This window comes from Armigeres subalbatus, chromosome 3, assembly GCF_024139115.2.
Source record: "Armigeres subalbatus isolate Guangzhou_Male chromosome 3, GZ_Asu_2, whole genome shotgun sequence".
NCBI lineage: Eukaryota > Metazoa > Arthropoda > Insecta > Diptera > Culicidae > Armigeres > Armigeres subalbatus.
The window spans coordinates 206,991,821-207,011,342 of record NC_085141.1 but is presented as its reverse complement, the minus strand read 5'-3'; the positions used below and the strand labels follow the sequence as shown (position 1 = coordinate 207,011,342).

Genomic DNA, 19,522 nt, shown 5'->3' with positions numbered 1-19,522 from the left:
ATACATACATATAATTAAAAAAAACAATTGATATTATCACGTGGAACTCTTCGTTTTACCTTCTCTTTGGATATCCATACTAATAAACACCGATAAACTAAGAAGTTAAATCACGAAACACTTTTTTTCACAACGTAAAATGTTCTAAAATAACAGCTGAACAGAACGATCAATAGAACTACAAACTTGAATCGCCTGCTGATGGGTGTAAACAAAGAATTTCCTTGAAATTTATACGTACTGTCATTCATCAAGGTATACACGACTAAATGACACTGTGCTAGTATGTGTTTAACCACTTTTATTTTTTTGGTTTATGACCAAGCATATGCTGCATTTACTCCTTAGTGATCCGAATCAGTTTTTTTTTCAACTTGTATACAAGTGCGGTAGTTTTGTTTTCATAGCTTGTTTTGATTCGAAGAGCAAGAGGTTTTTGCAAAAAATATTGTACTTCCAGTTGAAAACCGAAGTGAGCACTCGCGACAATCGAGTTTTCTCCCGTTTCCTTTTGTCGCAACTACGTCGCGACTAGTGCGCATCATAGCGCACGGCGGTGGCATAGATGCGCACTAGTCGCGATGCAGTTGCGACATCAGGAAATAAGGAAAAACTCAATCGTCGCGAGAGCTCACTTCAGTTTTCAACTGGAAGCACAATATTTTAGTTACTAGATAAAGATTGTCGCTGTCGTCCCTGTCCGGAACATCTTTTGCTGGCGAGGATAGGGGAACTAAATGTCAAAGAAGGAAAATCCATACGATTTGACAGGTATGTACCACACATGTTTCGGACAGCAGAACAAAGGGAACCGAAGCGACAATCTTTATCTAGTAACTAAAATATCTTTTGTTTTTGCCTCTCTTCTATCGTTGTTCGTTATCTATTGAGAGCGATTTCTGCAAACCCTGGTTTGGAGCTTAATAATCGTGTGGCGCATATTTGTTGGATGACGCATAGATTGTCATGGTCAATAACAGTATTGGCATTATGCCAAAAAAATATTTCATATCTTATTGAGATTTGTGCCATTAAAACGCAAACTTTGGACTAAGTTGACGAATTCTTGGATTGCGTTGCGCTCGTCTTCAAATTTGCTTTAATCATCGTCCCACGATGCGCCAACGATTATACGCCATTCAATGCTCAACAATTTCATAGAAATAATCTCTTCATTTCTTTGTGAAAAATGTGCGTACGCTACAATAGATCTAATAATTGGTCGCAGTGGCACACCCGAACAGGATAAAAAAAATGTGCGTTTGCTTCCTTACGTTAATCGATATGACACCACACGACATAACCAGTAAAAAACGTGCACTTCAAATACAACGAAAACATACTCTTTCTTTCAAAGAACAACTCTTTTCGTACAATAAATTCTTGCTCAGTCGTGTGTTCCAGACATTTCACAGTCAAATAATAGGAGTATCAAATGACGAAAAATTTCGATTCGAAATTCCAGCAGCGGCATACAGTACAAAGGGTTGCAAGATGTAAAGGTGAAATTTTATTTATAAACCAAACCGATGTACAATCGACATTCGAGAAAGTTGAGTTTTAACGAAAAATTCTTCAAATACCTGGTATATTTAATACATGTCCTTCCTATTCTCCGTAGATGCATATTCAGCCGTTTCCCATTTCCCACTTCCAATTTTACCTTTTGACATACGAAGGCAGTTAATGGGACATCAATGAATAGCAACCGATTTTTCTTCAATTCTTTGGCACAACCATGAAATAATTATTTTATTTTGAGATTTTATGGGATTAATTTTACTTTCCTTTTCTTTGCAATTTGTGAACACGAGTAGACATCCTTTTGGTGTTTATTACATTTTTTTTCTCCACTGTCTGCTTCTTGTTAGATCGACCTTCCGAGCGGGAAAAAAATACGTCTGTAAAATGAGACATAAGTGTGAAGAAAGCACAACCACAAAACATCTGTAGGCGTTTTGTTTTCGGAATTTCGCTTGAACCCGGCCGAGATTGCTGCGGTGGATTTATTTTCTTTGGCAGCCGTACTCTCTTCCTGGATCTGAATGGGCGTTTTGGGCGCTGTGTGGAACTGAGATGCAGGAAGGGAAACCGAAGTGAACATCGGTCGTCATCATCCCTGTGATTGAGTGGATAATCTGCTGGCTGCGATATTGGCAGAACTGGGCTCTCAAAATATCGCATTGTTTTCGGATGGGATTATGGTTGTAGTTCTTTGAAACAGATTAAGCTACCACTTAAGCCCGTTTGAAAGCGACAATTCACACGCCTCATCATCAGCTGTTGGGACAAATTGTAGGCCTTATGTTTTCGTTTAGCCTATGATGTGTGAATTCGGCAGCCAAGTGGTGCTGGGTGAAGATCGGTGCTTATTGTTTTGGAACTGATGTTTCACGTTTTCAATCGAAGCATGACGTTTTAGATCATAAGGTGAATATGCAAGGTAATGGTACCGTTGAAATTCAAAAGCTGCTTTTGACATATATTTATACAATCAATATGATATAATGATTAGTATATATATGTACACTTCACGTGGGTAGGACTCTTGATCGTCTGAATCCTCTTATTATTAAAAATGTAGCTTTGCTAATAATCTCTAAGATTAAGATGATATCTGGACACAAACTAGTGAAATCAGTGTCCCCGATATTGCAATTCGAAGCGATGGCAGAAAACTTGGAAAAGTTGTTTGAAAAACTGTATATGTCTATTTAACACACTTTCGAGAAAACAAACAAAAAAAACTGTTAAACCAATTGGCACCGAATGTTCGATACAGATCAATATTTATAGGCAAAACTCAACGCCCTGAGGCACTTCATTTTTGCACCTGTGTTTTTTGTCATACTATGTGGCTTCAAAATGATTTCTATTGAAAATACATTCTGGCCAAAATTGAAACTTATGCAGTTTCTCAAACAAACGGTTCATTTGAGAAGAGCAGATTTTGTTGTCAACGATGCATCATTGCTAGTCAATATAGTCGGAAAGCGAGAAATCAAGGGCAAATTGAAGTCGTTGAAGGTTGCTGCTAAAACCTGTCCACGTTAAATTTCGGACACTGAGACAATGTCCAACTGGTTTGTAGCCTTTTTGTCTCTTTGGACAAGAAGGAAAACCCGCTAAAAGAATAACATAAAGCGGAGAGATTCAACTGTCGTGTAAATTGATCTCCTCAGTGGTTTGTGAAAATTTTAAAAAATCGCATTGGATGATGGGTGTCCGAAATTTAACGTGAACAGGTTTTATTTTGTTACAGCAGGGCCTTTATAAAGCGCTTTTTCTTCAGACAACTTCACTACCGATGTTCTGGAAGTGGGTGATACAAATGGCGTGATTCTCGTAAGTGGCTAATTAAATCAGTCGCAAGCTGTTGTCGTTTTTCGTACGCTGGCAAACCTGATCAACATAAATCTAATAAAAAAATCTTGACATCATGATTTGGACAGCAATCGTATTCACGTTCAAGCTGCGCGTATAATACCTCCATATTGTTAGTAGATAAAGAACAGCATAAACTGCATTTCTTGCTCGATCATTCTCACCCGATCACGCGTTTATGTTTTTTTTCTTTTCAAGAAAGTAATGCAATGTGGAAAAATAATTTACATAAAAATCGAATGTTTGAAAATTTGAATACACTTTCCAAGCAAAGAAAACCTTCAATTAACTGCTCACAACCATGCCAAGTAGAAGATGAAATCACTCCTCCTCGACTCTCTACTTGATGCAATTTCCCTACCACCCCCGTGAAAAGCACATCGGCTTGTAGCATTGTACAGCGTGCAAAGACCATAACAGAGTTTCTGGCATCTAAAACATTCACACACATGTGCATAAGTGCTAGGGCACTGATGTGGTAAACGAGAAACAAAGGCCGCTCTGATAGAAGCGGAACACACCTGTACTTGTAATGATGATTTATGCTCTGTCACCTCTGGATAATTGGCACAGTGCAATCCAGATCCTGTGAACCGAGCCGTGATTCGACAGAGCACTGTCTGTTCCGGCCTCGAGTGCCGGCAACATTGTGAGACCGTACTGTAAGGGGGGAACTGGTCAGAAGTGCAACGAAGCAACATGACTTCGATTCAAATGCATGTAAAAGCAAAGCATGATAATTAGTTAATCGAAATTCTTCCATTTTTTTCCAATTCACATTCGTTTTCTTCTTGCTATTTTTTTGGAAAAAAATTATGATTTTCACAATGTAATCGTTTGCACAACAAAAGAACAAAGTAAAACACTAAAACTCAGGGTTTTACTTGAGGAAATTAGTTTGCCTTGTTCAAAGTATTTCAAATATTCCAAAAGACAAAACAACCTCGAAATAACCTAAAAGTTACATTATAGATCGGCCTCCCCGAATGCAAACCGGGATTCGCGTGTGCAAAACTTCAATTCCCATCACCCCGGTATAATAATTCTGCATCGCGGATTTTGAAGGATCGGTGGCATTCATTGCTCCTCATGCGGATACTAGTGGCTCACATCGGTCCTTGCCGCTGATGAATGGATGCCGCCGTGGAGTCGCGCTCGTAAATCCGTGTTGGTGCACCGTAAAATGCACATTTTTGTCTCAACGACAGCCCCGGCATATCTACATGCACCCATACTCGGATGGAAATGTGATTGTACTGCACCGTAGTAGGGCCAACTAACCGTGAGGATAAATTTGCCCATGCATCATTGTTGGAATGGGTGACGTTAATTTCGAAATCTACAGTAGAATGGTGGAAAATTGTGTTAAACAGTTAACTGATTGTTGGAAGCAACTATTTCAAATGCAACATTAGAAGTAGACTTAGAGCTCTTGTATGATTTTTCTTAATTTCATTCCATTTTTGATGATTATTTTTACAAATTTTTGGATTTTTTTAGATCAATAAGTTAGATAATTGTTAAGCACTCTTTTACTGACATTGATTATATTTGATAATAATTTCGATTTGCCTTAGAGGTCCAAAATAACTGACATACACGGTACGATACTAGACGATCTCAATAGGTTGGTCCATGAAAACCATTTTTATGTCATTGGAATAAAATGGTAAGGAACTGACAGTATAAAACTGCTATTTTCAAAGTGCGTTCATGCATAGCATGTAAAAGATTTGATTCGAAAAATGTATTGGAGGGATTCGAACCCACCACCCCAGTACGGGTCGTAATGTGTAAAGAATGTATGTATACATTGCGAATAATTTTTACGAACAATTTTTAACACCGTTTAAGGAAATTTGTACAAGAAGTAAATGATTAAAAAAATGTCATCCCTTGGCTCATCGTAAAGTGACATAACAAACCTCGTGAAATAGAGCTGCAGCTGCTTCTGTAGGTTTGTCTAATGACCTTCCTAAAGTTTTGATCCATCTGGTCGCAGCGTAAATGTCGGCATAATTTTGCTTCCACAAATTCATGGGGAACAAAAAAAATGTGAACACCCTAAACTAAACCATACCATATGACTTCAATGGCATACGTTTCCCCACAAGTTGGGTGGGATATGAAGAGATTGGCCACATGTTCAAATCTAACAGATTTGCTCGTTAGTACTAATCTTTGTTAATTTTTTCGTTCTTTGTATCAATTGACAACTTTTATTTGAATTCAACAAAATATTTAAATTGACTTGTGCTAAACCGGAGCGGTATCCAAACCGATCCTTTTTCATAGCTAAATGCTCAAATCCAACACAGAAGCTAAACTTCCCCGAAAGATCTCAACAACTAGATGTGTCTCTCGTTATAATTACCCGTTGTGTATGAACCGTTTTCCACACCGCAAGCAAATCCTACCGGCATTTACCTTCGTACCAACTGCCGTCGTCTGAATGTATGTTGAGGGCAAATTAACGCGACACTTCTTTTTCTCATTATCCTTCATCCCGCCAAGGTACGGAGTTTTTGTTTTCAATTATGTTAATACAGAATTGTGAGTTATTCTTGCGCGTCTCTTCCCCGGTTTTCTCGGGGTTCGGTCCTAGACAGAAGGTGCAAGCACAGAGTGGCACTTGAACCGATAACTACCTTCCGTGGCATGATTGCCTAAATCTAGCCCTGGACACACACAGACAGATGGATTTCGCGCTATGCAGCTTCGGCCCGCTCTCACATGGAGCAACAGCAGGAATTCACTTGGTGCGAACATATTAGCATAATTCCAGCGATGAAAAAGTGGGTTAATCTGGGATGTTTATTGCCTTTTTATCCTCTGGAAGGATCAGGAACTGCAGCTTCACGATTTTTTAAACAGCAAACTGTCCTATATAGTTCGTATTGTTGCTTATATTTGATTTTCACGTCCATGATATGTTGGTGATTATTTGTAACTTACACCGATTTAAACATTCGCATTGTAAATTGCATTAACTCTCCTTTGCATCGCATATCAGGAAAAGGAGAATGCCTCCAAAATAACACAAACTGGGTCAATAATTGATGTCCAGCTTCACGTCGGACACATAAGCAGATATTCGCTATATTTGTTCGTTAGCCCTCACGCAGAAATTCTATCTCCAACGATGAATTAATAAGCAATGGTAAAGTTAATTAATGCATTCAACTTGACTGTGAAACATGCGAAAAATACAACAGAAAATTCCTCAAACAAAAGGTCCATTGAAAAGTATTGAATTTCAAACTGCTCTGCTCCTCCGTGGAGCGAGCGAGCTCTCCGTTGTGTGGCAGCCGAGGTTGATGGACTAGGTATTTGCTGCTTGCTACCGTACGTTGCAGCAGCGACCCTACTGGAACACAGCTAAGGAATGTCGGATTCGCCTTATGGGCATCGATCTGCAATGTTCGTGTGGGATGAAGTGCATAGAAAAAACAGCTGTTGGTTGGCAGAGTTAGTTTTGAAATCAATTAAAGCACTTTTCTTATCTTATATAAGTTTACCAGTTCGGAGATCGATAAAATTTTAGCAAAATTCAGATTAGGCATCGTACACTAATTACGTAAGCATTTTTTTTATTCGGTTTTCGACTCCCCTCCCCCCATGTGAGATTTTTTCATACATATTATTTTTGTCTTTCTCGTACAACAAAGTTGTACCGAAAGGCTATAGGATGACTCCACAAAACAATGGACACCCATAGTTTTATATACCGATCGACTCAGCTGGACAAACTGAGTTGATGTCTGTATGTGTGTGTATGTGTACACATTTTGTAGACACACTTTCTAGAAATTAGCATTACCCGATTTACTCGCCACAAGATGTATTCGATGGGGAATGCGGGCCTATTTTTTACTGAAAATTGACTCGATCCGGCATTGCATTTCAGAATTATTGGAAAATCCCAAAGTCCTCCATTGGAAATAAAATATTTGAAATAGAAAATAAATTAAGAGTGGTGGAAATGCGTATTACTTTATGCAAAAACATGCCAAATGATAGAAAACCTGCAATATATTCCCCTAAAGTGTTTTTTTATTACCTTTCTCATGTGATGTTTCCAATACATTTTATGATGCACGAGAAAGGTTGTTAATCTGAAATGTGAACCGTAATATGCAGTTTTGCCTTTCGCGTATACTTAGCTATAGGGTCACTCCAAAACCGAACTTTTGATAGAAGGCTCGGAGAACCATATTGTTATATACCAATCGCCTCAGCTCGACGAATTGAGGTGATGTCTGTATGTGTGTATGTGTATGTGAGACACACTTTTTTGCACTTAGCCTTACCCGATTTGCTTGCAACAGCTATTTTGCTATTGAAAATTTGCCCAATCAGCCATTGCGTTCCGAAGTTATTGAAAAAACATAGTTTTATTTTCATTTTTCCCAAGGGAAATTGAAATTTTTTTTTCAACAACTGCTGCAATGCATTCAAATAAACGCAAATAAGTGTAAATTGATGGAAATAACAGAATCAATCTCCCTAAAGTGCAGTTTTGACTTCTATTATATGCTTTTCTTGTTACTCTTATGTGTTTTCTTGCTTTATAATATACGAGAAAGGCACCAGCACCGCTAGGTGGATTATTCTGAGTTTTTGTTTTTTAAATTGCTTTTCATTCCAACTGAAATTTGACATGCTTTTCAACTTGCCGTTCTATTATTATTTCCCAACTTGTTAACTGATAGCCGCCCGTAACATCATAGACTGAACCAATAATCGAACTCGCCATCTCCGTATGGGAAATTCTATGCCTTTGATAGAAATTTGCCAACCGGAAACATATAATTCAGCGCTTATTAAAAATGATGATTTTTTCTTTTAATATTTGCTTGTTGTTTGCAATAGATATAATTTTTGAAATTCCAAGCAGTTCCAACATACAGCTTCGAATGACTTTAAAATTGGAAACAACGGTAGTGTTCTAATTCAAATTATTATCAATATAAAAAACAGAATTGACTGAAAGAGAGTAGGTGTTATATCGGCCCATTACATCAGTTGAATGAAAAGGATATTGAAAATTTAAACCAGGAATGATTGATAAGAAAATTATTTTGAGCTTTTTAGTGGAATGTCTTCACTTGTCATAAGACGAGTTTATACAATCCCATTGATTCCACCACTTAATTGTATCTTGACAGATACGTATTTCGACCTCAACAGTAAGGCCGTCTTCAGTGTCTCGTACTTGACTCGACCAGGAATGATTTTTTGTCATTTTCAACAGTTTAAAGCATTGAAATGAAGTACTCAAATGCCGTTTTTCATACAATACGGTCGTTTTTGTGGCTGTAGTTTTGAATATATTTAAAAAGATATTTACCGCCAAAAAATTTATTTTGGTTTTGCTACGTTTAGGCAGAAGCCACACGATCCGATGCGCTCATTATTTTACTTGCTAGAAAGATGCAGAGAAAACGCAAAGATTCTGGATTATGCTCGAGGCCCACGTTGCGTCTTTTCACGGTGTTAACATAACGCAGGTGTGCATCGGCGCAGTGACGCTGCGTTAGCGATACACACCTGCGTCGTTTTAACGCCGCGTATACGTAGCGTTGAAAAAACGCTTTGTGAGCATTTGCTTTTATTGTAGTTGGACGACGCAAAGTCGAACAAAAAAAAAATCATAATCAGTTTTAGAGATGAAATATTAAAAATGCTTCTTTGAACGTTGAATACAACCTCCCTCCATCTGAGAAATTTTCTGGCTAAGCCTGTGTCGGGATTACTTTTTTCACGTGTTCTAAACTGAACATTTTTTCTTCTGATGAATCAAAACACTGGGCAAGCACAACTCAAAGTTGGTGCTTTCCCGCAGAATTTCTAGTGAGTACCATATTATCAATTTATGTATAAGAAGCTACCGAAATCAGTATAAGAACTGGACATATGCCTAATTGGTGAATTTTAATGCAGAAATGTTTAAGTCTTATACAGAATTTTTGGGGAAAGATTTGCAAAATTGTAAGGTTTTATACCGAACGCGGGTCAGCCGGAAAGGTTGAGATAGACTAAATGTCCATCTCAACCAGCCGAATGCATCGAACCCAAAAATTCTTCTAGTTATCTGTCATCATTCGAGTATATGGGAAGATAATTTTGAAAAGGTGCAGGGTACTGAGGGAGGGGTATTGTATAGAAAATAAAAAAATCAGCGTTATTTCTGAAATCCTGGGCCGATTTCAACCAAATTTGTTTATCATATTGTTTATTCTATATCTTGATGTGAAGATAGAGGGAGGGGAGGCCGGTTATTAGAGTCATTAGGAAAATGGGAGGGTGTGGTGGGAGGTGTACTGTTAAAAAAACTCAAAGGTGCAGCCCAATCGGGTTGTACGCAAAGGTGACGTTGAACTACGTAGCTGTATGTAATGTACAGGTTTTCGACTATTCTGTGCGATGAGACCAAAGCAAGCGTTTTTCAAGCCCAGCCTGAATCTGCTTTCGTTGTTTATCCTATGCTCAAACTGCTTACAGAGACTAACCACCCGTCGCTAAGTCAGTCTAAACCCCTGGTGGTTCATTGCAGAAAAACCTATTGCGAAAGCTGGGCTGTCAACGGCGTTATCTTCTATATAATAAAAATGAGTTTAATTTCCCTTCCTGACGATTGAACTCCAAAACGGGTTAACCGATTTGTAAAATTTCCTCCCTAATCGATACGTCTTGGGATCCGTAATGTTTGTATATACAAAAAGCTGCTGAATTTTATGGGGAAAGGTTAAAAATCGGTGGAATACAACTTTGGGTCAGTGGTTGAGGAAAGCAAAAAAATCAGACGGAAATTGATCTAGAGTGCGGTGCTGCAAATAGTTCAGTCTCTATGTGACATTTGCAACATAAACACCCAGGCAAAGTTGGGTATTTTTCGCTAGATGATAATAATTATTATTCCTTCACGTTAATTGCGACGGACTTAGCGTTTACTCCGACAGACACCTACGAATCAGCAAAAACGAGCCAAAGAAAGTTTTTCCAGAACGCATTCACTGCAGCAGCGAAGAAGATTTCGAGCCCCATCTACTGGCATCAACAGACGTAAGCAAAAAGCTACCGTCAAACGCCCCCAAGCTTTCCAAAGGAAAACGCGCGTTTAAGTTAGCATAAACGAACTGCACCAGCTAAAAGCCCTGCAATGGCGGACATAAAAAACTTTCAATTAATAACTAAAGAAACGCTAATAGATTACTAAGTTGCAAAGCAGGCCAAGTTCTAGTTGGAATGTAGTGCTATGGAAGAAGAAGCTTGCGATGCACTTACGAGATTGGCTGATTCACCGAAACTAAGTGCTAAACTGTTAGCAAGTTTTTAATAGTAAATATTATCATACATTGATATTGTAACACACTAGAGTTGGTTTTCACGCTGAGGATATGGGCCGCGTAAATTAAAACAACGTAAAAAACCGCGTAAATCCCAAAGTGCCCAATAGTGGACCCCCAACCAATAGTGGACCCTCCAGCCATTTTTGCATCATTACAGCACAATGTAAACATTTTGCTATGAAATTCCATCGGGAGAACCTACCTTGCAGTCCTATGATTTGATTACATGCATTGGAAATGGTATGGAAAGTAAAATTTAATGATTTTTTACAATTCTATAAAAAATAAACACGAAAGTGTCCATTATAGGAATATTTTGGGGGGTCTATAATAGGGAAGAAGAACGTCCCGAAACGGAACATAAAATCAAATGAAGTGTCGACTATAGGGAAGTAAATTCCTATTATGGACCCCCAAGGGGTCTACTATAGGGCGAATTCAGTCGGACTTTAAAATGTTAATTTCAACGAATAACGTCGTGTATTTGAGTGTTTTATGTATGTATCGTGAAGAGGAGATGCAGAACTTGGTATTAGATGTCAAGCAGAATTAATATGTTGAAAATTTCTACTCCTTATGACACAAAGAGCAAAATTTCGCTACTAGGGGGTCCACTATTGGGCATTTTACCCTATGACTGAATGAATCGCGGAAATCCAGAAATTCGTGTGGAAAAAAAATCGCAAAAAAAACGATTCGTGTGGAAAAAAAATCGCAAAAAAAACGATTCCTGTAAAAATAACCGCGTAACAAACGACTTAAGTGTACATCGGGTAAGAAGCGTTGGCTCTTCCTTGATCGAATGGTCCAAGAAAATTGAAAATCCATAGAGAAACGGCTGAGATATTAACGATCAAAGTCTATCATATTTTCGTGACGATTTTCATTTTTTTTTTAATCGTAAAGTGTACCCCAATATAGAAAAGACAGATGTAGTTCTACGTCAAAACGAACAATTGAGTACAGCTTCTGAACCGCTGAACCGATTTCAACCAAATTTGGTACACATATTCTTTATCCTGAGTAGACGGTTAAGTCGACGATTAAGTTAAGTTATGATTAAGTCCCATAGGAATTTCTTCGTTTTCGTATCTGAATCTCTAACGGTCATATTCACAATAGTATTATCGATTGCAACTGTTAAATAGGAATGCTTGTTCAGGAAAAGTCTAAAAAATATCAAGCCAGTTTGTCTCAGATGGAAAATGACCTCGGGAGAATATATTATTTAAAAGTAAAACATTCAGTTCGCGTTTGCACGTGTTTTCTGAAGTTTGCATATGCCACCGAGCGCGCATGGTGTGCCGTTTTCCTCGTCAAGGGATAGCGAAGGTTATTGATTAGTGTTTGGATGATCGTGCGTTAGTGTTACGCGTCGACTCTGAGCAGCTGTCATATTTACTTTGCGATTCGATTGATGACATCATCTGGTTCAGCCACCCAACTATTTGAATACTAGATATTAGCAAACTTTTGCCACTATCTCAGAAGTTTTTGGAAAAGTTTTAAATAAATTAGTATTTGTATTGGAACGTGAAGCTTTTGGCATTGTGAAAAGCGATGGAAAATCAAGTCGAATCAAATGGAGGCTTTTTATTTCATCATATAAGCTGTAACATTTTTATACTGTGAATATTTATCTCGAATGAGTGGTTTCAAACATTTAAACGTTGCCTATTAACTTTGCACAACATGTAAATTAAATTACGACATCATTCGTACTTATAAACAGTAATTAACTACAAGTCAAGCTACTAATTTCTACTAGCATTTTATCTGTGCAGTAGTCACTTATTATTGCCACTAATAATATTAGGGTGATTGGCTATTATTAGACTTACACGCAAAAAAAAGCGTTCATGAATTCGTGAACTAACGAGTTTACGGTGTATTTTTTCGGGAACAACAGACACGGATTCGGGAATACAGTCACGTTGTCTGGAACGTTCTGGAAAACGTGACTGGTGTTCTCGAATCCATGATTCAAATCACGGTGTATTTTTGCTGGTTCACGAATTCGGGAACACTTTTTTTATTGCGTGTATTCAATAGATTCAATATACAACGAAAAAATACAAGTATTATGTTACCGGCAAATAACAATGTTATGGAGTGGTGGAGTGCAGACTGTTGGGAGAACCATCCTTCGTTCACACCACGAAAATCGGAAGACTGCGGTGGGCCGGGCACGTAGCCAGAATGTCGGACATAATTCCGGTGAAAATGGTTCTCGACAGCGATCCGACGGGAACAAGAAGGCGAAGTGCACAACGGGCAAGGTGGATCGATCAGGTGGAGAACGGTTTTGCGGACCATCCGCAGACTGCGTGGTTGGCAACGTGCCGCCATGGACCGAGCTGAATAGAGAAGACTTTTATGTATTGCACAGGCCACTCCGGTCTTAGTCTGCTAATAATAATAATGTTACCGACAGAATCGACAATAATAAATAACCGCAATAAATTTAGATTCCAAAACTATTGAAAGAGCGTCCTTGTATAAAGATAAAAAAAAATCTAAGGACTTTAACTAATTTGAATGGAAAGCAAAAATATATGCTTTTGTTAACAAACTATGTAAAAGAAAACATAAACCATTAGCTAACTGTATGTTCAAACAAAATAATTGCGAACCTTTGCTTATAAATTCAAATTTTGTATGACACAATAAAGAAAAGCCTCGGTTCACGTGAAAAGGGAACGACTCGGAGTCGAAAACACCAGAGGGGGGAGGAAAGGAGACAACGTAAGGTGGTAGCGACGAATGGATGAGAGGAGATGATTTTTGAGAGATTCGGAAAAAATAGACTGAAAACTCGGACTTCAGTCTGGGATAAGTAGCAAAATACTTTTATTTTTTGTAAAACGCTGGATAGAGAAAAGTTGACAGTTTGAAGTGGTGTGTTCGGAGCTTGTAAGATTTTCACTGTGTGCGGTGATAAAAGTTGTGCTTTTTAAATTGAAAACAAGGTATCCACGACTCAACTCAACGGGACACTTCTTCCCCAGCCCGCTTCCGGGACTATTCATCACTGGAATATTGAAAACCAGGACCACCGAATTCGTTAGCCTACCATCAATGGTTTAAAGAATTAACTTCAACCCTGATCCATCTCTCAACGATGCCACTCGACGCTTTCAGCAAAGTCCAGCGACCACCACGTAGGTGCGGTTCGCGCCGAGTATGTCTCCAACTCCCCTCCTACGATATCATAATGGGCCCCAACGAAACGATTCAGAAAAAGACTAAATATTGTCAAGTTAGAATAGTTTAAAAATGATTTGGGACTAATTACTATCTCTTAAATGAAAGCAATGCACTCTCCAATAGTCGAGATCTGTCCTGGCCACGTCCTTGCGAATGCTGAGGAAGGAAAGGATGGTTAGTTGGACACTCACTCAAGAAAGATGCATCTCATAGGTGCCTCAGGAGGTTTTTTGGAATTGTTAGTGTGGAAGGTTATAAAAGTAGGAATCGTTTTGGTAGAACGCGAAGCACAGAAAGAACTGGAAAAGGAATAGAAAGTAAGAAAGGGACGAGTCTGGATTTGAGCCCACTATCTCCTGCAGAAGTGGTAGCCACTAGACCACCGAGCTCGTCTCTGCTCAACTCAATACTTTATCTATAGTAAAACTCAAGAGAGCAAACCCCTTATAAAAAATTTAGCTTTCCCTGGCTTGGTCGAAACGTGACAGCTTAGTGTAGCGTTGCTCATCCGACCCTGAGATATATTTTACGGTGAGCTGGCCTAGACGAGATTGTAACTCTAAATTAACTATAAACAATGCAAAAAAATCATATATTTTTATTGGAAAAAATCTATAAGTTTAACCCATGATATTCAAAAAAGTCCAGACAAATCAAATGAAATGCACTTGTGGCCAAAAAAATACATGAGTGGCAATAAATAATTATTACATTTATGTGTAGATTCTTGATTGTATAAAATATGTGTTTGACAGCTTTGTACACTTAACCAAAAACAGTTCTTACAATTCTGCATAAAATCGTGGAAATATGCAAGCGAGCAGTTAACTATCATTTAAAATCACTTAAAGTAACTTAAAAAAAAGCTATGCAAATGCGAGATTCTAATATAAAAATTATAAGTTTCTGACACGCGTATCGTCTTGTTAATGAATTTTACACCAAATCAAGGTGCAGATTCTCCAGACATGGCACTCATAAAGGAATATCGGTTTACTCATTGCTCAAATAGTATTATTTTACTACTAGGCGAATTTTGAAGCAGATTTATTCATCCTAATGTATTTTTTTTAAATAATTATTTATGTACGAGCTTCAATCAACATATTAAGTACAATCAGATTTTATATCACTATTGTTTTTTAGAAATTCCCATTATTCCAACACGGTTTCTTTCTTGCACATTACGAAAAAATATGGAAAATCGCATTTGAAATTAAAAAAAAACTTTTTGGCATACATTTAAGCAACACATCGTTTTAAATTTTCGCTATTTTTAGCATGTACATTGTTATTTTTGTAATTTTGTATTATACAGCTATTGAGAGAAGCTTTGACAAACACACGGTCTTACAATATTTGTATAAGAACTTAGCAATTATGTATATGCCATTTTTATACAGAATTTGTTTGATTTTTACACAGCATTGTTTGTAAATTAGACATATGTGTGGTCGCTACTCCGTGATTGATCAGAACTGGTGTAAATGGCAATATGATTCAAGTGAATAGAGGTTGGGACTTGCCAACTATTCTCATAGTACACATTACAGCAATAGTACTCAAATGTCATTCAAAAACGCTAATTAGTCCACCTAGCGGTGATGGTGCCTTTCTCGTGCAAATTTAAAAAAAATGTTTTGGCCATAGCTTCTGAGCCCATAGTCCGATCTGGCCAATTTTCGATAACTTGTTGTGAATAAATCAGTGACAATTTTTTACTTGATTTTTCTCTATATATCTGTGTATATGCAAAAATATGTGTTGCCCACACATACACCACATGGACACATAGTTGATTCGATATAATACAGAAGTTTGCTTTTGCGTGCACCTTTTGCGTGTATGAAAAAATCGGAAAGTGTAAATACACAATAAAGAGAATTTCCAAATTGTAGATTTTAAACCAATTTAGCACAACAAATTGCATTCTTCGTATTTATTCTTCTTCTTTCGATGCTGTGGCTAATTATGAGAAAAGCTGCTAATTATGCTACTAGGTGAATCAATATTGATTTTTATCTTTTATTTATCCTTAATTATTATCTTTTATTATTGTTTATCTTTTATCTTTCATTATTCTAAAAATGCCATAAAAATATATACAATCTATTTTCATTTTAATCCTAACTTCATTTTATAAACCAAAAGCACTTCACAGATTCCTGTGAATCACAATTAAGTTTCACGTTGATGACAGATTTATAGTTATTGCAAGGGAGATGAACGTTGGGCATGTTAAGGCATGTTGTAAAAAATGGGACAATTACAAGTATAGTGACCATCAACACAAAATATTAAGGAGTCTCATACAGAAAAAGTGTAAAAAATAGTAGTTTGTGCAACTAGTTGCAAAAAGATGATTTTTTCAGCACGAGTTGTACGTAATACTACGTACTACGTAATACGGATAAATACTACGAGTGCTGAAAAAATCGAGTTTTGCAACGAGTTGCACACGCTATTTTTTGCAATGACTAAAAATGGGCTTGAATATAATGAATCTGTACCAAAATGGTACAATTTTATTTACTTCACATGATCAATCTTGCCAAAATATCACGTTGCTGCAGAAAACAAGCAGATTCCATGTTATCGTGCCCCATTGGGTGCTCGACAGACCATAAAGCGATAAATAAACCTGCCTTTGAAGAATTTGATGTCATGCCCACCAAATAATTTCGTTTATTACGTGACACAGAGAATACACTATTTGAACACTCACCCAAGCCAATTGAGCTAAATGTGGTCATGTAACTATTGTTCTAATGCTGGTTTTCCATTATAGCACCCAAATGAGTGCTATAATGGATTTTTTGCAATTCCTGATCATAATATCTGGTTTACAGTTCGTCTTTGAGTGATAAAACGGCCTACTTTTCCATACCAAAGAAATGGATGCTTTAATGAACATTATGCAACTCAAATGGGTTGCATAATATTCATTATAACACTCATTTGGGTGCTATAATGAAAAACCAACACCAGAACAGTCGTTACGTGACTAGATTTTACTAAATTAGCTTGGGTAAGTGCTCAAATAGTGTATTCTATGCGCCCCGTAATAAATTAAATAGTTTGGCGGTCATGACATCCAAAATTTCCAAAGGCAAGTACATCTATCGCTTCACGGCTCATTGAACTTTGCAATGTGGCACGGTAACATGGAATCTGATTCTTCTCCGCAGCAACATAATTTATTGGCAAGAATGATCATGTGGAGAAAATTAGACTACAATTTTGGAATAGATTTATCAAATTGAAGTCCATTTTTCGTCATTGCAAAAAATAGCGTGTGCAACTCGTTGCAAAACTCGATTTTTTCAGCACTCGTAGTATTTATCCAACTCGGCAAGCCTCGTTGGATAAATGTACAACTCGTACTGAAAAAATCATCTTTTTGCAACTTGTTGCACAAACTACTATTATGCAACCGATTTGAGTTGCATAATGTTCATTAAAGCACCCATGTCATTGGTATGGAAAAGTAGGCCGTTTTATCACTTAAACGCCAACTGTAAACCAGGTATTATGATCAGGAAATGCAAAAAAGTAATATTCGCATTTTTTTAGCGATATAGTTTATGACACGCAAAATTGGTGTAGCTCTTTTTTTATAATTCAGAAGAAATCAAACTTGTGAAATTGTACCTTTTTGATTCGAATTATAAATGTTGAATTGCTGTTTAAATTTTTGTTTTTAAATGTCACCTTCCAGTATTTTTTACAGGTGGTAATAATTGATTTTTTTTTAATCGAACGTCATCATTTTTGACAGAAATAGTTTTCATTTTTATGAACATAGTTGTGAAGAAAATATGTTTTCTCCAGTTTTATGTTGATCGTAACAATTGAATCATTAGACTGTTTTTTTATTTTGACTAACACAACGAGATAGGACTCAGAGATCTATAAATGTCACTCGTGTATATGAAATAACAGTTTCAATTAGACGATTTCGGTAAAAAAAAATGAGATACATACCGATTAATATTTCAAAATCGTGGGATAAAATACATAATAATTCGCCTAGCAGTGATGGTGCTTTTTTAGCATTTAGAACGCTTTGAGAATAGCACATAAAAAAGTCGAAAAAGGGCTGTAAAGTGTTAGATTCTATTATTTCCATAAGTTCACATTTGCTTTCATTCATTACTGTGCATTTCCGCTCAATCCAGTTTTAATTATTTTCCAATGAGTGACATTTGGTAAAATAAAAAATGATTTGGCAATAATTCAGCACAAAATGCTCAATCTGTTCAATTTTGAATAAGAAACAGTTACCCATCTAATGGAACTAATATAAAGTAAATAGATTAGTAAGTTTTTTTTATGGATCTCCGGTTTACGAGAAAGGTATACATGAAAAGATCTAATTTTATTTTACCCCTTTTCACTTTGAACGACAAAACTTGAAGTAACTTTCAGGAACAAAAATCCCGAATTGCCATTATCCAACTTACCAGCAGAAGACTGATGATGAAGCTGCAGTGGACCGCCGGCCGCGCTTGCTGCCATATTGTGCGGCAAGAACGCGGCCGCCACAGCCGCGTGAGCGTTGAAGTAGGCCATCCGTGAAGCTGCCATCTGCATCTGGTGCGGGTCGGCCGTGAACGGAGTTTGTCCAACACCGGGATAGAGGGACGGCGTTACAGCCGACACCACGCCGCTCGGTCTGGAACTGTCGCTCAGACCGAGTAGCTCCTGGATTGCGAACGGTGACCGCTGGGGCATGGTTTGTGGAGGGCGCGTGGTGGCTCCTGGAGCTGCAACGTGAATTGTCTCGGGTCGAGGTATTGAGTCCAAATTCATTGTTTACTTCGCTACACTATTCGCTGACGAAGTTGTAGGCAGTTCAACTCCAACACTTTACACTTGCTCCATCATCTGGATGTTTCCTGCACAATGTTTCCCTAGTATTTGTAATAATTCCCAAAATCGTCACAACACTAAATCCAGATTACACCAAAAATCACCGACGGCAAAACACACAATTCATCATTCCATTTATCTTGATGTAATGAAATTATTCATTATACAGACTTTCGTTGTACTGATTATGGCTTAGCTCAAGAACAGTATTCACCAGATATTCGTAAGGAACACGTTGAACAAGCAGTTCCCAATAATCTTATTAGAATATAAACTCCCTCGATTTTTGCACAGTATCATCAACGGGAACCGAACGCGGAGAAATGTGCTGAAAGCATCCGAACGGTTGTGATATCACGGTTAAACTAAAATTTAAATGTCATGATAATCATGTTCATGACCGCACGTACATGAAATAATTTATCACTGTACACGCGACGCGAACCCGATGATAAACAAAAGCATACACAGAGAGGTGCACGATCACAGTTGTCGTTGGCGGCGGGAATCTCGTGAGCGTTTTTCTTCTACACATGGGCTACTGCGATGCGGAATGCATCATCACGCGCGACAAGCTCGAAATTCTATGTGACTCTGGTGGGTTTTTTACCAGCAAGCACCATGCTCGCGAGCAAGCAAGATGTTTGATGCAAAATATGAAAAATACACATTCAAACGAATGGAAGAGGGAAGAAAGCGTACGCAAA

At 37.6% G+C, this 19,522-nt stretch overlaps 1 protein-coding gene across 1 annotated transcript in view; it reads right to left on the bottom strand.

The window, feature by feature from the left end:
- The window catches only part of LOC134224567 (homeobox protein aristaless-like), a 193,822-nt gene extending 174,458 nt beyond the window's left edge, over positions 1-19,364 (bottom strand). The window contains exon 1 of the mRNA XM_062703967.1: positions 18,407-19,364. Coding sequence (XP_062559951.1) covers positions 18,407-18,755 — 349 coding nt within the window. The 5' untranslated portion in view covers positions 18,756-19,364. The remainder of the gene's footprint in view (positions 1-18,406) is intronic.
- Positions 19,365-19,522: the final 158 nt, after the last annotated feature.